The sequence below is a fragment of the Vidua chalybeata genome, chromosome 8 (genome assembly GCF_026979565.1).
Source record: "Vidua chalybeata isolate OUT-0048 chromosome 8, bVidCha1 merged haplotype, whole genome shotgun sequence".
NCBI classification, from domain to species: domain Eukaryota; kingdom Metazoa; phylum Chordata; class Aves; order Passeriformes; family Viduidae; genus Vidua; species Vidua chalybeata.
In genome coordinates this window covers 13,606,309-13,631,575 of record NC_071537.1, presented here as the reverse complement: position 1 = coordinate 13,631,575, position 25,267 = coordinate 13,606,309, and the positions used below count along the sequence as shown (strand labels likewise).

The following is a 25,267-nucleotide window of genomic DNA, read 5'->3' as shown; positions in this document are numbered from 1 at the left end:
CTTGTCATTCTCCTGTCCCCCCGGTAGCCCTCTTTATGCCCTCAGCCTCCTGGCTCTGTACGTGCCCTGTGTCTCCTCCCCAGTGCTGGAGCGGCTGCTGCCGTGGGCCGGGATGGTGCCCAGGGAGAAGGGCGATAGGTGAGCAGCCGGTAGTAAGGGCCGTTTTTCCGATGTGGCGTTTCCACAGCTGGCGGTGGGGTCAGTAAGTGCTGAAGGCCCAGGAAATATCCGAATTAAGGCATCCGGCGGGGCGCTGCCGCAGGACCCTTTGGTTCGGTCCCCGGGGGCGGGCGCGGGGCGGGGCGCCCGGCACGGCACTGCACGGCCCGCCCCGCTGCCAGACCCGTTCCCAGCGCCGCCGCCTCATGGAGCCGCACGGGCCCGCCTGTCCCGGCAGCGTCCTCTTCGGTGAGCGGCCCCGGGCCGGGGGAGCGGGGAGACGGGCCAGGGGGAGGGAGAGACACGGGGGGGGTCAAAGATGAGTTAGGGAGGTGACACATGAGGCGGGGGTGTGAGGACGAGAGAGACGTAGGAAGGTAAGAGAGAACTGGGGGCAGGGGAGCCACGTTGGGGCAATTAACAGGGGACAGGAGAGAGACGGGCAGAAAGAGACTTTGGTGGGTAATGGGGACGGCGTGGAGGCTGGAAAGACACGGGGGGGGGGGGGGGGACACACTTGTGGGGGCAATAACACTGGGGGGGGGTTGTGAAAGAGAAACCTGGGGGCAGCAGAGACATTATAGGGGGAAGGAGGCAAGAGACACGTGGGTATGGAGAGACACGTGGAGGGCATTAACGTGCCGTGGGGGAAGGAGAGTGTGGAGAGACACGCGTATGACCGGGCTTGGGAGGTAACAGGCACATGCTGGGGGTCCCGGGGCAGTTTTGGGAGGAGCCGCGTGGGGTCTTGGTGTTCTGGCGGCTTTAGAGGACTGGGGTTAATGGGGCGGTGGGTTGGAGCGGCCTCTCCCGCTCCTCCGGTTAATCCCCCGCGCTCCCACGTCAGCGTTTCGTGGGCGCCTGTCGCAGGGCGCTGGGGCCGTGTCCCTCCTCCCTGGGAGGGGTTTCGGCCGGGCCACACGGGGCCTGCGCTGCTCTCAAACGCGTGTGCGGGCGGCGCCCAGCCCAGCCCGGGCAGCGCGGCTCCGCGCTCGCTGCGCTGGGGAAGGAGCAGCGTTACTGCTCCCCCGGCCTTTTATGCGCCTGGGGTTTGGTCCTCCCCGCGGTAAGTTCAATATATAAGCGTAGGAAGAAAGCGGTCCTGCCCCGGCATGCGCTCGTGGAGGCTGATTCCTCTCCCTTGGAAATGCCGGCACTGGTATGCAGCCTCAGCTCTGTGTTTTTCCGATCAGCCTCACACTGGTGAATCATCCTGCAATAAGTAAACGTACCCGGGCAGTTTAGTCCCTCCCTTTGGTCGGCTGAATCCTCATCTTAAGAGCTAAGCACGTGGTCATGTATCTCCCTTGTTTTTGTAACTGTCTGAAGAAGTATGTAATAAAATATGTCTCAAAACTTCTCTTGAGGGACTCCAGCTCCCTGCAGCTTGGCCTGGCATCCTCCCCTTGGGTTGTGCCTCATCATTCAGGTCTGGCGCTCTGTGTCTGTCTCTGCTTCCAGACTCCCATGCAAGAAAAGGTTGTATTGGCGATGGCAGGAGCAGAATCACTGTTTTGTCTGTGTCCTCCTGTTTCCTACAGTGGTGTGCCCTGACTGTTCTGCTCTCTGGAGGGGAAGAACCTTGCCCTGCCAGTGCTTGGGAACCTTGGGTGCCCATGGGCATTGCTTCATGGCAGCCTGCTTTGGGGACACCAGGTTTTGTCCCTGCATAAGGGACAGAGTACAGAGGCAGATGTGTAGTTTTCTGGGACCCTGGAGCCCAGGGTGCCCTGGTCTGATGCTGCTCCTCACATGAGAAAATAGAGAGTTTTAGGGATTCTATGTGCATGCCTGGTCAGGGCTCCCCCTCAGGACCCTTTGTCTGTTGCGTAATACTTGCTACTGCTTTTTTAATCTCCTCCTTCTAGGCTGTGAGCTGACTGCCAGTACCAAATCCTACACATTTGAGGTGGATGAAGAAGACGACTCTGACCACATTTTAGCACTGTCTGTGGTAAGAGAAATGTGAATTAACTGTTCTTGTTCTCTCCTGTAGTTGCCCATATCCTTATGCCCCTTTTCCAGGGTCATCCTCCTTTCTTGGCTGGGCTGGATCAGGGGACGCCCTTGGCTGAGGTCCCAGGACTGGCTGCTCTCAGGGCACGACACAGTGGTCACATTTATCCATCATATGGAGCTGCTTGTGCAAAGCCAGTGGTGGCAGGAGACTGCTGAGTAGGGGAATGCTCCAGGCAGGTGGTGAAGAAAAGAATTTTCCCTTGTATTTGACCTTGCTGGAGCTTCACACCAGATCCACACCAGCTGAGTGTCTGGCTTGCTGCTCCCAAAGCTCAGATAGGTACAGGGCTTCATTCCTGGCTCTTCCTGGGGATGTTTTCTATCCTGGGAGCACAGAACCTGTCAGCATGGATCAGATCAGCAAAAAATGCAGCCCAGGTGCCATCCCTTTAGGTGACTGCAGTAACAGCTGTTGCAGCTGGGAAAGGCACAGAGCCCTCTCTGGGGCAGTCAGGGGACAATTGCTATGGGGTTTTTCAGTGCTCTCCCTGTTTTGTGGAGCAGTATCCCCACACCTTGCATGACATCCTGGGCTGGTAGCATTGCTGTGGGTTACTTGTCCTGTGGAGAGCTCCAGCTGTCCCAGATGTGTCCCTTGGGAGAGCATTTGTTCACAATATCCACTCATACCCAGGTCTGCCTCACTGATGGTGCCAAGGACGAGTGCAACGTGGTGGAAGTTGTTGGGCGAAACCATGAGAACCAAGAGATTGCTGTGCCTGTGGCAAATCTGAAGTTGTCGTGCCAGCCCTTGGTAAGAGGCTGATTTGAAGACTTGGAGGTGGATGGCTGCAGGGAACAGGACAGCTCTGGATATTTGTGGATCCCAGTCTAGGATCTGCAGCTCACAGGCAAATGCCCTGAGTACCCTTGGTGTAGCTGCAGGTGCCCTCAGATCGACATGTGCTGTACTGGGAACTACAGGATATTCTGCTTTTTGCCTCTGCCCCTAACTCAGCTCAATCTCTATTCTTTGCAGCTGAGTCTGGACAACTTCAAGCTGCAGCCTCCAGTGACCTTTCGCCTGGCAGCAGGCTCTGGCCCAGTGCACCTCGCCGGCTGGCACAGGATCAGTAAGCACTGACGGGTGGGGAAAAGCTTGGGAGGAGTGAGGGGTATGAAGAGGCTCCAGTGTCAGCAATGGCCAGGGAGCTGCTGGGAGATGCACTGGGTGTACCTGGCAGGCATGCTGTCCCTCCTTTGTGCTGGTTCCCAGGTGCCATCTCAGTGCAGGGATTCCTTCCCTACCATAAGGCCTTGCATGGGAAAAGGGATCTGGATGTCTCACACTGTCCCCTTTTCTCATGTCTGGCTGTCACCATTCTCCTCTGAGACCTCCCTCCAGCTGGGACACTGCTTATTTCCCACTGTTAGCTGCTGTGAAAGCTGCTTTAGATCTCCTTGGGCTGCTCTACTCTTGGGGTGTCTCATGGGCCAGTTGTATTTGCACAGACATACATTGGTGAGTAACAGTTACTTGTGTGTCCCAGTGCACAGGGAAGATGCTTCCTTTGAGGAGGATGATGACTTGTCTGAGGAGGATGAGGAGGAGCTTCCTCCTATTATGCCAGCCAAGAAGTAGGAGGAGGAAAGAGTAACTTGTCTCCAGGCAAGGTGAGGGGCCAGGCTGCCTTGGAGGAAGGATCTGGGTGGCTGTGGTACTGCTGTGGCAAGTGTGGGTGGAATGTGCTGCTGAAGTCTGCTGATCTCAACCTGGTTCTTCCCCTAGGTACTCACTGGGACTTCTCTCCCTGGATGGTTTTTATCGTTGGACACCTGTTGCCATGACCTCAACATTTGCTGCTTTTTTTTTTTTTTTTTTTTAATGCTGTTTTAACTCTTTGGGGAGCAGGGGCTGCTCCCAGCACTGAGGTGTCTCCTTTCACACAGCCTGGGAGGGTGATCCCAAAACTGGATGGATGCTGCTGGTATATCCCCTCTCTCTGATCCCTGTTCTGGGAGTTGGGGATGGAGGGGGTGATCCTTACCCTGTGCCTTTTTGCTGTCCTGGACCTCTGCTCTGTGTACCCCCTTTCCCTGGCTGTGAAACACTCAGTCCTGGCCCCTTCTCCAGCAGGTAAAGCCAGTGTGGGACAAGCACTTTCACTGATTCTAATGTGTTTGCTTTTGCTTACTCACAGTTTGGTGGTTTTTATATACTTGGAAGTGTGAAAGTGGAGCCATGCTCTGTTCTCAACTGCAGTTATGGTGGGGTGGGAGCTCACAGCATCTCTGATTTGGGGGAGGTTCTGGGTCAATCTGCATTGTAAAAAACTGTTCTTACACTCAATAAAGATCTTTCAGGCATCAGGTCTGAAGAAAGGTCAGCTCCCTGCTGGCTGGCAGGTTCTTCCCATACATGCTTCAGTGGGGCAAGTTTGAGCTGTGACCTGTGCTGAGTGTTCCCCCACGCCTGGGTACCTGGAGAGGGCTTGATCCTTTCTGCACTTCAGCCAGGTGGCATTTCTCACCCATGGTGACTGGTTCTGCCCTTAAATGTTTCTCTGGCAGTTTCTCTGCAATCAGTCTTGCATTCTTGGCCTATGTGTCAATGCCTGTCCCAGTCCTCCTGTCTGAGACACTGGATGTCCCTGAGAAGCGCCATGGACTGTTTTGTCGTGCTGGCTCTGTTGATGCCCTGGGACAGTGAGTTTCTCAGTAGCCTGGACTCATGTAGGAAATCCAGGGTGGATCCTCAGCTCAGGCTATTTTCTAGATTATGTTTCTCTCCTCTGGAACCTGTGCAGCTCCTTTGCACCTACCCACTGTTTCCTTCTGGCCCCAAACAGACTTTGCTTAGCTCTCAGAATGAAGCTTCAAAGCCCCTAGCAGCAAAGGGAAAAGGACTGAAGAAGAGTTGGCTCTGGGGAGATCTTTCTGTGGTGTTTTGGTGCTTAAAGGGGGCTTGTAAGAAATATGGGAACAGATATTTTAGCAGGGCCTGTTGAGGTGGGACAAGGGGTAATAATTTTAAACTGAAAGGGTTTATTTAAATCAAATATAAGGAAGAAGGGTTTTTTTACCACCCTTGAGGGTGGTAAAACAATGGCACAGATTGCCCAGAGAAGCAGTAGATGCCCCATCCCCAAAAACATCCAAGGTCAGGTTGAACAGGGCTCTGAGCAACCTGATCTAGTTAAAGATGTCCCTGTCCATGGCAGAAGGGTTACACTAGATGGCCTTTAAAAGTCCCTTTCAACCAAAAAATGCCATGACTCCAAGACCGCTGGCATTCCAACTCCGGGGAAACGCGACCTGGGCTGCCTGGGGGGCACCAGCGGAGAAAGCCGGCTCGGGGGAGCTGAAGCCCCTGCTTCGTGCTTGGCCCCGCAGCAGCGCGGGGGGAGGCTGCCGGGGGCTGGAGAGGCGGCGGGGGCCGGTGCGGCACCGCCAGGGGGCAGGCGGGCACCGCGGCCCGGCCCGGGACACCGCGGCCCGGCCCGGGGCACCGCGGCCCGGCCCGGGACACCGCGGCCCGGCCCGGGACACCGCGGCCCGGCCCGGGACACCGCGGCCCGGCCCGGGGCACCGCGGCCCGGCCCGGGGCACCGCGGCCCGGCCCGGGACACCGCGGCCCGGCCCGGGACACCGCGGCCCGCCGCTCCCGGCCGCTCCCGCTCCGACTGCCCGGCCCGCGCAGGCCCTCCCGGCGCATGGCCGCCCTCCCCCGGCAGGGGCAAAGGGCATCCCGCCCTGCTGCTGCTCCTTTCCTGTGAGAGGGTGGGTGCGGCTGGCAGGGGTCCTGTCCCCCGGGGGGGTGCGGTGTCCCCCCCAGCCCCGCCATCCCGTGTGCCCGGGGCTGGCGCTCGGTGCCCGTGCCCACAGGCGCGGTCGGATCTCTCGGCAAATCCCGTTACCCTGGAAAGTTCCTAAGTAGCGGGGCATTCCAGCAGCTGAGCTGGGTGAAGGGAGGCAGTAGCATCCTCCCTGTGGGGCAGTGGATATTGGAGAGGTGTCGGTGGGCACAGTGCACCGGTGCCCTGTGCTGATGTTACAGGAAAGGAGTCCTGGGCTTCGGATGGAGCCGTGGCTGGGCCAGCACTAGGACAGTGCCCAGCCCCAGCCAGGGTTGGCACCCCATCACCTTGCAGATTTCCCTGGCTATGTGCACCTGGAAGGGGTCAGGGATAATCTGTCTGCCAGACCTTGACTGTGCTTGTGCTCCGTGGAAATGCAGGGGAACGGGAGCCAGGAGATCCTTTTTAACAAGGCACTCTTGGAAGGAAGGGTTGGGAGAGGCAGCTGCTTCCAAGCCTGATGGGGAGCGATGAGTGGAGGGAATGGGCACTGCTCAGTCTTGGGAGGGTGATGTTGTTGCTTCACACAGAGTGGAAGAGGCTATGTTGGCTAATGAGAAGGAGCATTTGGCCTCTTCAACAGTAAAAGGAGATTATTTCAGGCTGCTGGTGTGTGTACTTCAGGGTGTCTAGGTAGCTGGAACAGAGGCAGGCAGGACTGTCCTGGCCGGGGGCAAAGGTGGTTCCATGGGGGACATGAGGGTGGTGGAAGGAGGCTAGAGAAAACAAAGCTTGTGCACCCCATTGTAGGACCAGCTCAGCTAAAGGTCTTGCCACGAGTGCTGGCTGTCCCCATTGCTGCGGTAGGGCAATGCCATGGGAAGTGGATGCCCCCAAAACAGAGGGAGCAATAAGAGGGGCTGGGGTGTGTTGGCACTGCCAAGCCCCTTTCTAAGTGACTTTGGGAGGTTTGCTTCCTGCTCCCCAGCAATGTCACAGCCTTGATGTGCTCAGCCTGGGGAGAGGGAGATAAATGCTGAAATGTCAGGAGGCTGGGAGGGGGGATGCGCTCACACAGCACTTAATGGGGAAGGATGGGATTACAGGGGTCACGCTAGGTGAGCAGCTTCCTTCGTGGAGCTGATGGTATCAAAGCAGGTGCCCCCGGCTGCAAATACCTTGGGCAAACAAACAGGGCTGTCTAAGAGCAGGTGGGCTCGGGCATGGGCGGCTGGGGGATACTCAGTGCTGGTGGGGGGCAGGAGGCTTTCTGTGCACAGGGAGTGAAGCATGGGGCTCCTGGTGTGAGGGCTGCATTGTCTTCCATAGGGTGAGGGGGTAATCGAGTTGTTGTGTTTCTATGAACATACGTGAGCTCCCCATGCTGGAGACACACCCAAGGGTGTGGAGCCCATCACTCTCCCAACAGGGGGTGGAAGTGCCAGTACCTGGGGACCCAAATGATGCCTCAGTCCAGGTGGCTCTAGAATTGCTCTGGGAGTTGATTTGATCTGAGCACCCCCTGCATCTGCTGCTTCAGGGCTCTGCATGCTGATACAGCTCATGATGAATCCCTCCCTTCTCTGGCAGCAGTAGGTAACCCTGCCCATGCAGCAGAGAAACGGAGCTTAATATGGATGGAACTCATCATGCATGAGGGTGGCTGTGCACCCATGGTGCCACACACTCCACAGCCCTCCTAAACCATCCTGCTGCTCCCGGTGAGAGGCTCAGGCTGCTTGTTGAAGGGCCTGGCTCAGGTGCAGCTTTGCTAGGCTGGGGCTTGGCTGCCTCCTCCCGCTGGGTGGCTGGGCCAGGCCAGCAGCTCCCAGAGGATGCTCTGATTTCAGAGGTCAGGTTTGAGTTGCTATTTCAGGGATGGAGGAGCAGGATGGGGAGCTGCTCTGCTGAGCGTGGCCAGGAAGTGGTTTTCCTTTTGATGCCCCAGCGGGTCCTGCCCCATCACAGTTCTGGCTGGGTTTCAACTCTTTGTGGCTTAGACCACGGCCCCAGGACGGCTGAGAAGCACAGCTGTGACTGTGCTGTAGGTGGGGCTGGTCCCCTGCTCCATGAGCTCCCTGTTGCTGGTTCCCACGCTGATCCAGGGTAAAGCTCTTTTTCTCTGAATCTTGGCTGCCTGGGCTTTGAAGGAAGCGAGGGGGACACCCCAGGAGATGCAGCATCCCGTTATCCTAGGGTGCAGCAGCTCTGCAAATTGGGCAGACAGGTGGCACCCTGGTGGCAGCAGGAGCCAGAAAAAGGGCCAGCAGAACTACCTTTAGCTTGGCCATTGGGAAGTAGGATTTTGTCTCCTGGGGAAAAAAATGGAAGTAGAATGTTTGGAGAGCTCTCAAACTCTATCTGAACTCCCTGGGCATTTGCACCTGTGCCTAGGCTGACTCCCTGCAACCCTGACCCACCGCTGCACATCCTAGAGATGGTGTCTGCACCATGATGGCAGCTTGGATTGTGCATGCCAGGGCCACACTCCAGGGTGGCATGAAGTCCCCTACCACAGCTGGTACTGGGGAGAAACAAGTTACAGGCTGTCTCCAGGCTCTGGCTGTTGTTTTGCCTGTGACCATATGTTCCCTTCTTCATAGACACAGAGGTCTGCAGGGCAGCATAGAGATCAGGCATGGCCTGGGCATGGAAGCTGGCAAGAGGCACAGTTCTTGTGCCAGTCCCCATCCCAGCATGGGGTGGGGGCTGTAGGGTTGACAGAAGATGAAGGGCTGGGCATGGATAAGGACTAGCAGGGGATTTGGGGCAGGTCCATGGCGTGGTGGTCCATAGGGCACTGCCTCCTCCAAAGGTGGGGGCCTGCAGCCAAGCCTGGACAGCAGCAAGTACCATGTGTGTCCACCTCAACACTCCTCTGGGGTTCACTCCCACTGGCCCCACTGTCTCCCCAGCTCTTGTAGGGCCATGTGGGGTGTCCTGGGGCCTGGCTCCTCGGGGCCAGGGTCAGGATGAGCTGTGGCTCTGCTGGGCTGGGATGTCAAAGGGGCCATAACCCTGGTGTTTTGCAAACTCCTGGGGTCAGCAGTTCAGCTGCCACTGACACAGAGGCCCAGAGACACACACGGGCATTTTGGGTGGATGCTGTAAGCAAACAAATGAAGGTAGAGTTACAGCCACGTACAGCCCCCCCTGGGCCATGCTGTTGGTTTTAGGCTTAACCCCGCTGCGGGCTGGGCGCAGAAGTCCTCTTCCTAAGAGGACCCAAACCAAGCCAAATTGCCTGATGGGGCTGGCTGGGAAATGAGGCAAGAAAAGAACAGCATTTTTCATCTCTGTCTCAGCTACTCGTGATGCTGAAGGAGACACAGACCCCATCCCACTGACAGGACAGTGACACCTGGCATTGAGTGATGGCTCCCACCTTCCTGGGTGGCCAGTGGAGCCCCTGCCTACCCAGACTGGCTTTGACCCCCCCCCGTCCCTTTCCCAGCCCTGCCTGATGATGTGTGGCTGGAAACCCCAGTTTGGGCTGGGGCTGTGATGCTGGGGAACTTGTGCCAGCCAGAAATGTCTTGGGACCAGGTCTGGAGGTGCTGTTTGGTCTGTACAGGGAGGTCAGGAATGGAGCGGAGCTGCCCAAGTGCCATGAGCACACAGGTCCTCACCCACATGTCCCTGGGTGTGACCCCTTCCCTGTGCACGTGTCATGGCCATTCCTGGGCAGGCTGCTTGTTTGCTGACCCCTGTTCGATGCAGAGCAGAATTGCACAAAATTACTCAGCCTCATGTTCAAATCGTGCAGGGTTGGAGATGTCACCTTCTTCCTGAGCTCATGCCATGCCAACTGCCCTCACTGGGACCCTTTGGTCTTTGTTTCTGGCTTGCCTAGCTCAAGGTCTCTGTATGGACCCCTTCCTGATCTGGGTGGCCACAGAATCATCCCAGTTCTCTCTCCTTGCAGATGGATGGGACCTGAGCATGTGCCTCCCCTTCAGTGCCCTCCACAAGGCTCTTGGTCTTGCTCAACTCTGCCAGATCATTACCCATGTGCCTGGCTCACCCCATGTGCTGGGTGGGTATGCCAGAGATGAGAATAGCACTGGCCTCAACAGACCCGAATGCAGGGGATGCTTAACACCATTGGAAAATCTGTGTGCGCATCCATGGACTGTCCTGGATGACAGGATGATCCCCTGCTCTGCCTGGGAGCCAGGAGTGAAGCTGCCACATGCTGAGCCGCCTGGCAGCCCTGCTGCAGTGAGTGGTGAGCTCTCCTCCATATGGCCCAGCCTGGATGGAAAGCAGAGCCCAGCTTTGTCTTTGATCTGCAGGAGCATCACTGCCTGGGAGCCAGCACGTGGGCACTGGAGGATGGTGAAGCCAATACTGACACCTGCAATTCCAGGAGCACAGTCTGAAATCATGGAAGCAAATGTTGTGTTTCTAGAAAGCTGCTGGATAGGAGGGACAGGAGGTGGTGAGGGGCAGAGGAGTCAGCCTGATTCCCTGAAACGAAGCCGTGAGAACTGGCTGCTGAAGAGTGACCAGAGAGGGTCACCTCATCCAGTCCAGTCCTGCACAGGGGGTCCAGGGGGCTGTGACCAGAACACAGGGGCAGTCTCCTGGCCTGGTGGTCCCACCACCCACAAAACATGCCTCAGTCTTGCTGCTAGTAATTGAATAGAGAGAAGAATTAATTGTGAGTGGGCTGTGTCTCCCCTCCCCGCTCCTCGTTTGCCCTGGGGCTGCCTTGGTGCTGTGGGTAGTGAAGACAAGGTCATTCCCATGTAACACATCCCAATGGGGTTTTGCCAAGTTCCTTCCCTTTGGGGGGTGGAGGCAGGTTAATGGTGAGCAGTGGGATTGCCCCAGGCTGCTCCGTGCTGCTCAGCCATGGAGGAGCTGCTGTTGCCTCTGAAACGCCCCATTAAAGCCGCAGTGAAGGATCAGCAGGCAGGGCTGGGGGCACTGGGCCACGGGGCTGGGAAGGGTGAGGGTGGAGTGGGCTAGTATCCCTCTTGATTTGCTGGGAAACCTCCATGTCTTTATTTTGGGGTGGGAAAAGTTGGTTTATGGCCAAACATCCTCCAGGCATGGCTGTAAAACATTACAGGATTCTGGGTTTTGTGCATTTTTGCTCTTCTTCATATGGTGTTGGAGCAGAGAGAGATGCTCAGGTATTGGGCAGTGTTTTCTGCACTTGTGTCCTCACCTTTGGGTGCCCCAGCCTTTGGCTAACCCTCAACCCCACTGCCTACATTGTCTGTCACCTCTCACAGTCCCCCAGGCAACTGCTCTGCAGACTGTCTGAGCCCTCTGCACCTGCAGAGAGGAGCTCTCCTCGCCCTCTGGCCGGCTCAGTGTTGCTGTGTGCTGCTGCAGGTACTGCTCTCCTCCATCACTCGGGATTAGCGCTGTGGCCCTGTCTATGTCCCTGCCTGGCAGGAGCAGGGAACTCTGCCTCTCTCTGTGAGTGACAGCAACGTCCTGGTTGCTTCTCCACCTGATGGCTTCCCCTGACACGATCCACTGGTAGTTTCAGGGGAAAGAGGTATTCAAGGCAAAACTCCTGTGGGTGTTTTGCTGGCCTCCCCTCACTCCAAATTCCCCATGACTCCTCTTATGATATGAGCTCCCAGTTTGCTAGGAGCCCTTGTCTCCATTCAGCCCAGTTTGGACTGCTTGCCCCTAAAGCTGTGGTTGGTGTTCTTTTTCTTGTCTCTGCCTTTCTGAAAGAAGCGATGCTAGTGGAGAGGTTTCAGGCTGATGCTCCTTGCTGGCTTTGACCTCTTGTGGGGAGCAGGAGTTGACACCACTGTTTGTTGTCCTGCACAAGGAAAGGGGTGTATGTGGACCATTTCTGGCTAAAACTGGGCTAGACAGGGATGATAAAGAAGCAGGCAGGAAGCTGGAGATGGAATCTGGCTCTGTCCTGCAGATGTGCTAAGGGAGATCCTGAAAGAGAGAAGGGAGTGTCCTGGGGTGGCCCTGGGTTGTGGGAGTGCCATGAGGGGCATGGGCCATGGGCATCATGAGGGGAATGGGAAGAGCTTTCTTTAGCACCTGCTGCACCCTCTCCAGTCTCTGCTGTACAGAGAGGCACAGACCCCTCCCAGAGTCTCACAGTCCCTCACCTACTGCTCCTTCCATCTCAGATCCTCTCCTGATCTGCTTCCTGTCTTATCTCAGTCTAGGCTGCTCCAGGAGCTGCCTCCACACTCCCCAGCTGCCAGGGTGTTCTGTGTGGAGTGAAGGAGGTGGGCAAAGTTTGAGACCAAGCCTGGACCCCAGCCAGGCTGGGACTGATGCCTCTGTGTCCTGGTTCCTCTCTCAGCTCCTGCTTCTTGGTGTTGTAGCCCTGTAGCTGCACCTTGGTACCCTCAGCTTTGTGGGAAAGGGGATGGGAGGGCTGCAGCTCACATCTCTGCTGCTGCTTTATCTGCAGCATTTAATGTCCCTGACGAACATGAGCTCTTCTCTGAAGGAAAACCCTTCTGTATCTGACCAGCCTAAACATGGCCCCAGTTCTGCAGACCAGGGCAATGGAGCAGTGGGACAGCAGGACAAGATCTGATGGGTCCATGCTGGTAATGCCATGCCTCTGCCAGGGGTCAGAGCCCAATGGCTGCTTGGTGTGCTGGGGGCACAGCAGGTCCCCAGGTCTTTCTGCCACAAGGGGCCTTCTTCCACCATCTCCATAGCACTTTGGCTTGAGGCCCAGCTGGTCTCGGGAGCACAGGGCTGGAGTTTCTCTTCTCCCCAGGAGAGCCAGACAAGACATTTAGCCTCAGTGCCAGGGGATGGAGGGGACCCTCACCCTGTGGACCAGGGGGCTTATCTCAGATGGCCTGTGAAGGAGCTGACAGGCAGGCAGATTTCCCTTGTTCTGCCTGGCATGGGCGAGAGCCTATCCAAAACAGTTTTTTACTTAAAAACAAAAGGGGGTGGGGGTGTCACTCTTGATGCAAACACAGGTGGGCTGGAAAGCACCAAGGGAAGAAGCCAAATGCCTCTGTGCAGGCCCCCATCTTCCCTGCAAGGAGCAGATTGTGGCCATGATCCAAGGCAGCAGCAGAGGTGGGGCGAGCCCAGCAGCTGTGATGCTGCCTGTCCCTGGCTGCTGTCACCGACCTGCTCATTCCTTTTCCCTTCCCAAAGGTGGGGTGGGATGGGGGCTGTGGAGGCTGTGGCTGTAGGCCTGAGGATGGCTGACAGGAGCATCGTCTGTCATCCCCTGTCAGGCAAAGTGTGGCCACCCCTGCGTGATCCCACACTGGCTTGATTTTACAGCCATGACTGGCACTTGAGCCTGTTTGCTGAGGGCAGGGGGCACACGGGACTGTCAGCTTGCAGCTGCCTCTGACCCCGTACAGGACACCGTAAATCTCCCAATTTAAGGCAGTCTGGGCTGTTCTGGAAATGGTGCTATTGAGTAGACTGTGGTGTGCACGGTAACATGTGCCTGCCTGACCCCGTGCCCACCAGGGATAAAGTAGAGGTGGCCACTGGTGAAGGAGAGCAGCATCTGGGAAATAGACTGAATTCCTTGATTTTTTTTATATATAAACAGGTATGGATTGTCTGAATTTAGAGCATCAGGAGTGTCTAGTTTTTCCTGCTCTGATTTTGCCTGGTTTTCCTTAGGCAGTACAGAGAAGTGAATAGGAGGAACCACCTCACCTGTGCTGTGGTACATCAGCTGTTCACACAGCTCAACCTGGAGGGTTTTTCTCCTGACCATGTGCTGTACTGATGAACTGAGTGTGTGAATGTGTCGTGCCCTTGGAAACCAGCTCCTGCTTCTGCCGAGCATCTTCAGTGCCTATCCTGCCTGTTCCTGTGGTCCTCCTAAGTGCTTCCAGTTAAATGAAGGCTTGGCCCAAGACTTGTTCCTACATATTGGAAACCCCCTTAGAAACATCTTTTTGCACCAAAAAAAAAATAAAGGGAAGGAAAATGAACAATGAACCAAATTTTGGGGTAATTTTGGCCAGCACAAGGCAGTTGCTCATCCTGTGCTGTACTGGGTTTGTTAATACTGATGAAGAGACTGTTTTCTCCTTGGGCCCTGTGGGGTCAGTGTGATGGGGCAGTGCCTGGGCAGTGCTCAGGCTCCCGTGCCTGCCTGCAGCACCCCTTAGCAGTGAAGGATGCTGAGCAAGATCAGGTGAGAACCTTGGGAGATCCATCCCCAGAAGTGACAGTAGGCAGGGTTTTGGGGTGACACATTGTGTGCTGGGGAGAGGTGTTGGTGCACTTGTGTCTAGGGCTGTTGGGTGCCTGGGCAATGGGGGAAGTGCACAGGCTGGGTGTCGGTGTGCATGTGAGGAAGAGACCTGTCCTGTGGCTGCAGCTGCTGTGGTTGTGTGTGAAGCAGAGGGTTGTGTTTTGCGGGTAGGGGTAAGCAAAGCAAAGCATGAATAGCTGTGCTGGGGGGTGCAGAGTGTGTGAGGGGTGCAAGTGAGAAGGAGGGGACCTCATGGGAAAGGCTGCACGTATGTGCCAGCTGTGTGTGTGTGTGTGTGTGTGTGAAAGGGACTGTGTGCAGCCTGTGTGTGTGAGGGATGCCTGCATGGATGTGCGTGTGCAGGCGGGCTGCACAGGCGTGTGCGGGGCTGTGTGTGTGTGCGGGCGGGCCATGCACGCGTGTGTGAGTGTGGGTGTGCTTGTGCGGCGGGGCAGCCGCCGCGCTGTCACTCAGGGGCGGCTGACAGGAGCTGCCTCTCCAGCGGCGGCAGATAGCGCTGATTGCTGATTCGAGGAAGCAAAATAGCAATTGTAATTATGGGCTCTGATAAGATAAAGGAGGGCGCGGGGAGCGCGGGGACCGGCAGCGGGGCACGGCCGGCAAATTAGCAGCTGTCACTCAGCGCCGAGCAGGCGGCGCCGGCCCCGGCCCCGGCCAGGTACCGGCCCCGGGGGCCGCCCGCCGCAACCCCGCCGCAGCCCCCGCCCCGGTGCGCAACAGGTGGCGGGGCCGGGAGGGCCGGGGCTCGCCGGAACAATGCAGCCCTCGGCGGCCCTGCCCGGGCTGCGGGGCTGAGCCCCGTCCCGCCGCCGCCCGGCCCCATGGCCCCGCAGCGCCGGCCCTGAGGGCGCCCGCCCGCTCTGCAAGGTAAGCGCCCGGCGGGGATGCTCGCGAAGAAATCGGGGGTGTCCCGCTCCCCACCCACGGTTGCGGAATTTGCTCAGCCTCACTCCTTCTCGAAACTCCGGCCCCCTCCATCCCCCTCCTCCGGTAATCCTTTTAATGTCTGGCACGTCCCGGGAGGGCTCGCCCGCCCGCTCCCAATCCACAACGCGCCCGCGGAGCGGCGAACCCCCAGCGGGGGGAACCGCGTCCCCGACCCACCCTCCGAGCCCTTAAACCCTGTTTTACGGATGGGGAAACTGAGGCAAGGGGTGGGGAGGGAGTCCCGCCGACAACTGGCCGCGGAGCCCGGCCCTTAGTGGCAGCCCCAAGCCCCGGCGACACCTGGCCCGCTGCTCGCTTCACTTCGGCAGGTACCGCCGGGACCGGGAGGGAAGCCGGGGTCCCGCCGGGCTTCCCCCGTGGCGGCTGCCGCCCCCCGGCCGCGCCCGCCCCCGCCGTCGGGGTTGCGGGTCGGCTTCGCCTCCCGCGGAGGCAGCGGGGCCGCGGAGCGGGGCGGGGGGCTCCCCGCGGCAGGGGCCGCCGGCCGAGCGCCCCGGGGACCGGTCGGGCGGTGGAGCCGCCGGGCCTTTCCCCTCTGTAGCCGCTTGTGCCCTCCTTTCTTTGGGGCGAGGACGTGCCGGCAGGGCGAGAGGAACCGAGGAGCTGAGACAGCGCCGCGCCCCCCGGGCGCTCCGCACCGCCGCCGGGCCCCGGGCCCCCGGCCCCGCATCGGCGCCGCGATGGACCCCTGCTCTTCGCTCTTCAGCTACGTGTGAGTACCGGCAGCCACAGCCCTCCCGCCCCACGCCCGCAGCCCCCCGGCTCACACCTCTCTCCCGCTTTTCCCCCTCCCAGGTTAATGCACTTGTTCGTCCTCTGCCTGCAAGCCCAGGTAAGTGCCCGCTGGGCTGCCCGGCTTTGTTCGCCCCGCGGGGATGGGGGGTGCCCCGCCGCCGCCGAGCGGCTAGGCAGGGAGGGAGACAGGGAAAGAGGAGCGGTTTAAAACCCAGGAGACAAAAGTTGCCTGGTTGTAAAAAGCCGGAGCCGAGGACAGGACGCAAAATAAGGTGCGGGGGACTACGGCTGCGAGGCAGAGAGTACCGGGATTTCAAGGAAATATGCAGGGTTATCTTAAAGCAGCTTTAATTCCCGTCTCCCCAACCCCTAATTACACTGTGGGTACATCCATCCCACTGCTTCGTATTTTTCCCCCCTGTATTACTTCATCGAAAAAACTAAAGTAGAATTTAAAAAAGGAAAAGAAACCCTGCAAAAACCTTAGTAAAAAGCGCAGGTTTTGATTCAGCTTAGAAGTGTCAGACTTTAGCATCACTGGTTTGTATCGGCAGAGACAGAAGTGACATGAATAGATTAAACATCCCGGGCAGAGCTTGTGCAACACCCGCATACCAGCAGGCACGCGTCGCTGGGAGTGGTGCGCCTCCAAACCAGGGTGAAGCCCCCCCTTCCCCCTGAGATTACAGGTGCAGAAGCTTTGTTTAAAATGCCCTTTAAGCTACTTTTAAAAATTGTTATTTTCCTGGAAGCTTGCAGGGGAGAAAAAAATTGAGTTTCCAGCTGAAAAGTGAAGGGAACGGAGCACTGGGATTGTGCAGTTGTATAAAAACATAGCTGTAATATTTTGGAGTATGAGATGGAGACCAAATAGCAGCATGGCTAATGACCTCTCCTCCACATGGTACCCTCATCAGAGCTGGGGAGAGAATCCTGCTGCATTATCCAAAACCCTTCTATAGGAAACACACATGCACAGGCAGAAGCAGAGGGAGAGAGATGACATTGTCAAGGGGAGATATCTCTATAAAGCTGGCTTCGGGAGAGCAGCGGCTTTTGCTTTTATTGTGGTTTTCTGTTGTTGTTTAAGACAGAAGGAAATCTTCCCATTTGACGTGGGGGTGGTGGGGGGTAGCCCCAGCCTTCTGATGTTGAAAGGAGCGATCTCCTAACATTTGCTCAGAATACATCTTTATAAATGTCAGGGAGCAGCGAAACTTTCCAGACTTAAAAGAGGGATTTGAGACGAGGGGGGAAAAAGACTTATGTGCCAGCTCGTGAGCCTGGGCTGAGGGGGGAGCAGGTTTGGCCGCTCATGAAAATCATTTAAAGCCCAGGAGCAGCAGTGTCGGGTCTGAAGAGGATGGGCTCAGCTGCGGCTCTGGGACTAAAGGGCTTGGTGTGCTGGGGCTAGGGATGACCCCACCCCGTGCTGGCAGCAAACAGCTGACTGGGGATGAGAGCTATGTTTGCACGGGTAGCATGTTGGTATCCTTGGGTGGTTATACCACTAAATAACTGCGCTAGGGCATGGTTTTCTTGTAATTCTTATGCCTCATAAATCTACCATCTCTGTGAACTTTGTGTTTGAAGAGCTTAATAAGTGGGGTACTTGGGAGCAAAGAGAGAGCCTGAGACCCAGAGGAGGACAGGCAGCTGTTGAAACTTGGGGTGTGTGCCTGGGGCAGCTGGAGCAGTAGTATGCTCCTGTAGAGGTTAGAGAGGTGTGGGATCAAAGCATCAGCCCCTTGAGAGGGCAACACAGTGCCATCCTGTATGTCCCACCTTGATCCCCTCCAACTTCCAGCCTTGATGCCCATCTCAAGGTACCCCAGTCCCAGTCAGGACCCACTGAGTCCTGGAGGGGCCTCTGGGGTCACCAAGCCCTGTTCTACTCCTGAGCTACCAGCATGTCTGCTTAGGGCATGTCTGGAGAGGGCACAGCTCTGTATAGGGCTCTGGTCACTGTGTCCCTGAGCTTAATGCTCCTTCTCCTGGAGAGACTTTGATGGCACAGGAGGCACCGCCGCGGTCCTGGCTCCTGGCCTCCCGTAAAGCCCAGCTGGAGGCCAGCGATCTCAGCTCAGCCCGCTTGCCCCGCTGAGGAGTAGAGATTATAATGGTGTGTTGTATATTTTTTAATTTCCTAAAGGTAACTGTTCAGTCCCCACCTAATTTTACACAGCATGTGAGGGAGCAGAGCCTGGTGACAGATCAGCTCAGCCGGCGGCTTGTCCGTACCTACCAGCTGTACAGCCGGACCAGCGGGAAACATGTGCAGATCTTGGACAACAAGAAAATCAATGCGATGGCAGAGGATGGGGATGTGCACGGTAAGGACACATGATGTGGGCAGGCGAGGGGGGAGCTGGGGAGGTGTTCGCAGCCCAGCGTGGCGATTGATGATTTCCGTCCTGTTTGTTAGCCAGAAATCGTTAAAATCGTTCGGCTTGTGGGGGCTTGTAAAAGGAGAACATAGGGGTCAGTAATCAGCAGCTGTGTAATTCAAGGTGAGGGCAGGTTCCCTGTGCCAAGGGAGGGGACCAGTTCTTGAAGGATAGGCTCTGCTTCTTTCCTTTTAATTCTTAGTTTGCACCTGACTCAGAGGGCTTGGGTGTGCGGCATCCTGAGCATCATCAGACATTTCATCTTTGCAGGGATGGGAATCCCTGAGACTTTGTTTTGAAACAGAAATGAAAAGTAAATTTGAAAAAGAAGAGGCAGGGAGGAGAAAGGGAATGACTGCTTTGGAAGCCTTCCCTGATCTAGGACTGTCTAAAGTGGCATTTTCCTGTCCCATCCCTTCCTTCTCAAAACAAATCACAAGCAAAGGGTCAGCGAGGCAGTCAGCTGCAGGCAAAGATGCTGCGGTGTCTCCAGAGACAAAGCAGGGACTCTGCAAGCGTGAGAGCCTGCACTCTGCCATGGCCTCTCTACATCACCCTGGCACCCCTTCCCCAAAACCTCCACCCTCTCTGGGGCAAGGGGACCGGTCCCTCTGCTGGGGACTCTGGAAGCCCAAATACTTTGATCGTGTGAGCTACTGACGTGTGGGGATGGTCAAATGCAGCGCAGGGCTCAGCGGGGCCAGCGAGCCCCGGCACTGCCACGGGGCCGGCTGCGGGAGGCCCGATCCTGCACCCAGGGAAGTGCCTGTGTTCCTGTGTGTTGCACATAGGTATCACAACTGTTTGTCTTTGGTATTAGCTGCAATTTCCCTTTCTTCCTTGGGTAGATTAGTAGAAACAATTTTTTTCTTTACCTTTCTGGTTTTTGGGAGCTATTTCTTCATTTTGCTTTGGCTGAAAATTTCACGCTGGATATTATCAGTACAAGCACAGTGCTGGTTCCATGTGATGTTCCATACATCCAGAATTAATCTTGCAAATGAATTATTCCCATCCTGGAGCAGCTCTAACTTGAAAGGGCAGTAGCTAATTTCTGAAGCAAAAAAAAAAAAAAAAAGAAAACCCGATCTTGTTTTAGACCTCTAACGCCTGGATTTTAAAAAACTGTTAGTGCATATTTAAATAACAACCAGGTTTAAATACGGCCAGAAGGAGGGGACTGGTGGTGGCTTGAAAAACTCTATTAAAATGTAATAAAAAAGGTTAAGCATTTGAAGAGCTAAGGAGGAAAATGAAGACTGATCTAAACCAGAAAGAGAACAAGCAGTTTTTCAGATGTAAAGTTTTAAAAGAGTTGCAAGTCTGTAAATGTTAAAATAGAGGTTCAGGATTGTTCTGTATGAATCTCTAGGGAGGCCCCCATGTCTGGAAGAACTATTAAAACGCTTCTTACTTTCACCTTTTTTAACATTTCCTGAATACTTTCTCCTCTTCGCAGTCCAGTTGGGGGATCAAGTGTGTCTCGCTGCATTTTTTCAGCATTTACGTAGCCACTTTCCCTTCAAAGTTTGAGCATGAAACATAATTTTACTGGGATAAATCTGTCACTTAAATGAAAGAATAGAGTTGAAAACGTTAAGCCTCCCCCCCTCCCCAAAAGAGGAAGGGGAAAAAAAAAAGGAATCCCCCAAATGTTATTTAGAAATCCACTTTTGTAGCAAAGATTCCCCCCTCCCCAAGCCCTTCTTTCTGCTTTTTATTTATTTATTTTTTTTAAGTCTCATTTTTGGGGGTGGGCGTGTAAAAGGGGTTGATTTATTTTTGCAGATGACCCCTTTCCCCACGCTGACATTTTTACAGCCGACTTAACATCGAGTCTGGTGTTTTCAGTTATTTGTCTTAATTGTCAATATTTGATTGACTTTTTTTAATTCTAAGGGAAGGCGGGCGGCTGGTGCAGCCCAGCTTGTCCCTCCCAAGCTGTGCCTGCCACCAAGAAAACCACTGCCAGCTGCAGCTTGGACTCGACCCCATGAGTGGCTGGAGACACCAGCACAGCTCTCTGTCCTCTTGCTGGCTTTTGTCTGTGCCCAGGGTTTTCTGTGGTTTGGGGCTGGAGTTTGCAGGGTTTGTGAGCTGCCTGCAAGGGTCTAGGGGTGCAAGTCCCCGGGGCCAGGTTGTCTTCATCCTCTGTGGATAAGAGGTCTGGAGTGACACATGGGCTGGACTCGTGCAGGGCAGCAAACCTGTCTGGTGGCTGTAAATCACATCTGCCCTTTGGGAAAAAAAAAAAAAAAAAAAAAAGAGAAAAGTCCAAAAGAGAAGCAATGTGCATCTTTAAAGCAGGGTTTTGTGCTCACTGAGGCCAAGGCCTCCCCACTCCCTCCCTCTTTCCCTCTTCATGCCTCCCTTCCTCCCTCCCTCCCAGCTCTTTCTATCTCTCAGAGAGAAAAATCAATTCTCCTCAAACCTTTTACTGCCTCCAAGATCAATTCCACCCCTTTCCCCAATACAGATAAATAGGGGGTCACTGTCTCAGTGCTTTGTTTGCAGAGTGCCATGGCTCCCATGGGTGGTTTTGGGGATGCTAGGTGCTTGTCAGGCTCTGGGCATTGATCAGCACAGCCTGGAGTTCGCTCTTCCCAAGTTTCTTGTCTCTGAGTTCAATCTGTGCCTGCCTAGGAGCAGGGGGATGTGAGTGCGTGGTAGCCTGGGGACAAGAGGTGCTGCAGGGTGATATTGACAGGAGGGGGTGCCTGCATGCACATCAAGCTTGGCCTAACAGCACCAAATCAGTCGGCCCCAGCAAATTTGGGGATGACTTTTCCATTGGTCAGCTGCCAGTACTGCCTGCTTGCTGTCCCACCCTTGGCAGTAGCATCCATCATAAGAGGGATGCAGGGTCGAGGCACTGCAGAGACAGAAAGGCCATTTGCCCCTAGCCCAGAGTGTAATTTAGGCTCAGTTTAACTTGTGTGTGCACCTACCTTCTGCTGTTCAAAGCATCCTTCTGCAGAGCCTCTCACTCCAGAGCCACATTACTGCCCTTGCTGGGGCTCGCTGGAGGCTGAGCAACCTGGGGTAGAGATGTGCAAGCTGCATGGAGTGGGCTGCAGCCCTGAGAAACTGAGCAGCCCTTGTGCAGGAATCAGAGAGGATAAATAAGGCATCAACGAACTTAAACCCATAATAAGAGTGTAGGCTTGGAACCTTTGTGGCCTGTCCTCTAAATGCCTGGTTGGATAGCCCTTACAGTACTATGGGCTGATGCTGGACAAGAGCTGATGGGACAGTCACAGCTGGCTTTTTAGCGTTGTGGGGAATTCTTTGGTGCTTGGCATAGCACAGACCTTTTGAGGTGCAAACAGGTAGCCACCATTCCCATCGGGGCTTGCTCTGGGGACAGCAGCTGCAGGAGCGGGAAGAAGGATGTCCTGTCCCCATCCTCCCCCTTCCCTGGGAATGGATGGGCTTTGGGGCTTGGGTTCCCAGGGTGAAAGCAGGGAGGGAAGGTGACAGGTCTATTTATAGGCGGCCCATCGACCCAGCAATTTGCATAGCTCCTTCGGAAGTCGATCGATGCCTCCATTAAAAAACTGAGACCAAATCAATACGCCCTCTCGACTCGTGCAAAGGTGAAAGGCATTAAAAGGGTGGCTGTACCCTTCATGCCTCCCCTGCCAGCTGCAAAGTCACTGCTCCTCCTGCAGCCCTGGCCTGGCAGAGGGACACGGAGCAGTGTCCCCTGGGCTGGGGACAGCTGGCAGCACACTGTATGCTTCCAGAAGGTGCCTGTCTGGTTCTTGCCCACAAGCACACCCAGACTTGCCTCAGTTTGCAGGGCAGCTGCCTTGTTCTCTGCCAACCAGTGTGTGCCCTGCTCACTGCCTGCCTCCATCTGAGACATCTCTGTGACACCTGAACCACTGAGCCCTGTGGAGCTGGGTAAAACAGAGCTACTCCCTGACCAGCACAGCTTAAAGTGGCAAAGGGACATGTCCAAGGTCATGCAGGGACATGGGGGCAAGTTAAGGGGGAGGGGGACAGGCTTTGTCTTAACCTCATGTGCTGATTTTAGGGCTCTCTGGTCCAGTTGCCAGAAATCACGTGCCTGCAGTGCCCAGCATCAGGGTGCATTGCTGGGGTCTCAATACCTGTGCCAGCCCTATCCCACATCCCCTCTGACCTCCCTCCCTCTCTCCCCCTGCTGCTCTCCACAGCCAAGCTCATCGTGGAGACAGACACCTTTGGGAGCCGTGTGCGTATCAAGGGGGCAGCCACAGGTTTCTACATCTGCATGAACAAGAAGGGGAAGCTGATTGGCAAGGTAGGGTGCAAGGGTATGGGCAGGGAAGTGCCGGGGACATGAACGGGGACTGCCAGGAGAGGAGCTCTGCCTTTTAGGGGCAGGGGAAAAAGCCATCCTGCAGCCTGAGAGGGAGCAAGAGAGGTGGGCGGGTGCCGTGTGGGGCACATTCCTTCTATCTCTCTGAACAAATAGGCGGATTGCTGGTCTATTCTCCACGATTACATGGTACAAGTGCCAGGAATGTTAAGATGCTCCATGGGGCTGGCCCCAAGGCCATACCCTACCACCCGCTGGTTTGTCATGCAGCTTCTGTGCCTTGATGCCCCTTCCCGTGGTGGGGGGGCTGGACATGCAAAATCCCTCCGGAACAGTGATTATCTACAAGGATTTTCCACGGCAGCTGCTTCCTGGGGGCTGTGCGATGTGGGTCCCTCTCTAGTCCTGCTACTGCCCGTAATGGGGGGAGCTCAGTTCCTGGCTACCCCATGCTCTCCCCACCACCTGCATCTGTGGGCACCATCACCACTGACCTCATGTCGCTTCTCCTGCCACTCAGTGCTCCTTGACACTCCTCCTATATTAAAGACCCCAGGGGGACAGGATGGGTGGGTGAGTTGGGATGGTGAGTTTGCTTATGGTTACATCCAGGCACAGATGGAGGCAAAAGTTCCCTTATGATGTGGTGGAAGTTAAGGCTGGGACCAGCTGGACTGGTACATAAGCAGCAATGAGCAGTGTTTGTGTCACAATGCCTTCTCCCTGCAGCTTGTTAAGGAAAAGCACATTTTGGGCAATTCTGACTTTGGAGCCTTTGGTTGCCCACAAGCTCTGCAACCCTGCTGCCACAGCAGTCAGTGCGGGGTGGGGCAGTGAGAAGCAGCCCTCTGAGAAAGTGTCCTTTGCTTGAATCTCTGCTCCTGTCCCCTTCCCAGAGCAACGGCAAAGGCAAGGACTGTGTCTTCACGGAGATCGTGCTGGAGAACAACTACACGGCGCTGCAGAACGCCAAGTACGAGGGCTGGTACATGGCCTTCACCCGCAAGGGCCGCCCGCGCAAGGGCTCCAAGACCCGGCAGCACCAGCGGGAGGTGCATTTCATGAAGAGGCTTCCCAAGGGCCACCAGACCACCGAGCCCCACAGACGCTTTGAGTTCCTCAACTACCCCTTCAACCGGAGAAGTAAAAGGACTAGAAACTCCAGCTCCAGAGCAGGCCCTTGATGTGCCTGCCCCTGCCTCCTCTGCCTGCATCTCTCCTGGAGGATGCTGCTCTGAGCTTGGTGGACTATATGTAGAGACTTTCCCATATGGGTATTAAAGAAAACAAAAACAAAAAAAAAAAAAAAGAGAAGGGAGGGGGGAGGATAAAAAAAATTTACCTGCTCTAGTTGTTGGTACTTTTGGGGGGGTGTTTGGTTTTTACAAAAAAAAAAAAAAAAAAAAAAAAAAAAAGGAAAAAAATAGGAAAAAAATGAGAGAGGCTCTATTTTTGTACTCCAGCTTTAAAAGTAATGAAACATTCAAAGACTGGTGAAGGGAGAAGAGGCCTTCACTTAGAAATGTTCTAGTCTGTTTGGGGTTGTGCTTTATTTTGTAATATTTTTTTTTTTTTTGTAGCTCTAGGTGGAAAGGAGTTAAAAATCATGTTTAAAACAAACAAACAAAAAACCATAGAAATCCAAATCTGGAAGCAATGTGCTACTTAAATGAACTGAACTAATGCTATGCTTGCTGGAGAAGATGGAGAAACTGGAAAACAGCTAAGAGGAGAGGATTTATTTTGGAGGTGGTTGGAGGCCTCCTAGGTGGTTTTTGCAGCCTGGGTGATGTGGGGACACTGCCAATGGGGCTGACTGTGACACCTGGGGTGAGGACCACTGGATGCTTTCTTTCCTTGGATGTGCCTACTTCTTTGGCTGAGCAAGGGGTTGCTGAAAGTCACATCTTTCTGAGAATGCTGCTGGCTTCACAACTCTCAACTTAATTTTTTTCTCAGGAGGGGACAGGGGTGATGGATTCCCCAGAGAAAGTCCTGAACTGACTTGGTACCTCTTACCCACGGGAGCATCTTTGGCATTTAGTTTGTTTTAAAGTACTAAGGTACAGCTGCTGTGGAGCGGGCTGATAACTGGTATTATTTTTTTTCCCCATGTGGAAAATGTGAACTTCTCACCAAAAGCTGATATTTTTTGCTGTCTATATTTTTTTATGAGATGCAAGTTTTCATCCATAAAATTAAACAAAGTTTACAAATTATTGTGGAGCCATTTTGGGCTGTTTTGTTGTGATATTCAGTATCTTGTCATAATAGCTTCCATTGCCAACCATCTCTTACAGGTTTCTTCTTTGATCAGAAATACTGCCACACTTGCCCCCCTAGGAAGGGAGGGGGTTTCTTTCAAAATTTCTGTGTTGACAGGAGCCCAATTTTATATTTAGAAGGAAAAAAAAAAAAACCACCAAAGGAAACATTTAATCTCTTGAGTGAACATCCTCAGCCAGCCCTGCTCTGCAAATGCTGCCCTGGGACTGTGACTCTCTCCAAAGGGTTAAACCAATTATTCTTCACGGGGAGGGCAAACAAAGACACTGGATAGGAGCCAGAACCAGGGGTGACTTTTCATCCAATCTTTTTTGATTGTTTGAGGTTTTTCCTGTTTCCTTGAGGATTTTTGTTTTGTTTCAGTTGTGTACAAATTGAATATGAAATGATTGAAATATTTATTTAATATGTGCATTAAAAGTTTGTATTAGTCTAACTGAGCCTGATGCTTTCCAGGGAGGGGCTGGGGCTGGACAGACAT

At 54.9% G+C, this 25,267-nt stretch overlaps 2 protein-coding genes across 2 annotated transcripts; both read left to right on the top strand.

Annotated features, from left to right (window-relative positions):
• Nucleotides 1-173: 173 nt before the first annotated feature.
• NPM3 (nucleophosmin/nucleoplasmin 3) lies at nucleotides 174-4,505 on the top strand. Its single transcript, XM_053948800.1, has 6 exons — nucleotides 174-408; nucleotides 2,028-2,113; nucleotides 2,813-2,932; nucleotides 3,158-3,251; nucleotides 3,669-3,792; nucleotides 3,908-4,505. Exons 1-5 carry the CDS (start codon nucleotides 366-368, stop codon nucleotides 3,758-3,760), a joined length of 435 nt encoding a protein of 144 aa, XP_053804775.1. The 5' UTR covers nucleotides 174-365; the 3' UTR covers nucleotides 3,761-3,792; nucleotides 3,908-4,505.
• Nucleotides 4,506-15,364: 10,859 nt separating this feature from the next.
• On the top strand, nucleotides 15,365-23,737 carry FGF8 (fibroblast growth factor 8). Its single transcript, XM_053948802.1, has 6 exons — nucleotides 15,365-15,383; nucleotides 15,644-15,784; nucleotides 15,868-15,904; nucleotides 17,993-18,140; nucleotides 22,376-22,482; nucleotides 23,397-23,737. The coding sequence occupies exons 2-6, from the start codon at nucleotides 15,753-15,755 to the stop codon at nucleotides 23,682-23,684; spliced, it is 612 nt and encodes a 203-aa protein (XP_053804777.1). The 5' UTR covers nucleotides 15,365-15,383; nucleotides 15,644-15,752; the 3' UTR covers nucleotides 23,685-23,737.
• The last annotated feature ends 1,530 nt before the right edge of the window (nucleotides 23,738-25,267 follow it).

Coding starts and splice junctions, on each gene's coding strand:
- NPM3 (XM_053948800.1), top strand. CDS start 366: ATGGAGCCGCACGGGCCCGCCTGTCCCGGCAGCGTCCTCTTCG. Junction 2,114..2,812: donor ACATTTTAGCACTGTCTGTG/GTAAGAGAAATG, acceptor ACTCATACCCAG/GTCTGCCTCACTGATGGTGC. Junction 3,252..3,668: donor CGCCGGCTGGCACAGGATCA/GTAAGCACTGAC, acceptor TGTGTGTCCCAG/TGCACAGGGAAGATGCTTCC.
- FGF8 (XM_053948802.1), top strand. CDS start 15,753: ATGGACCCCTGCTCTTCGCTCTTCAGCTACGT. Junction 15,785..15,867: donor TCTTCGCTCTTCAGCTACGT/GTGAGTACCGGC, acceptor TCCCCCTCCCAG/GTTAATGCACTTGTTCGTCC. Junction 18,141..22,375: donor AGAGGATGGGGATGTGCACG/GTAAGGACACAT, acceptor TGCTCTCCACAG/CCAAGCTCATCGTGGAGACA.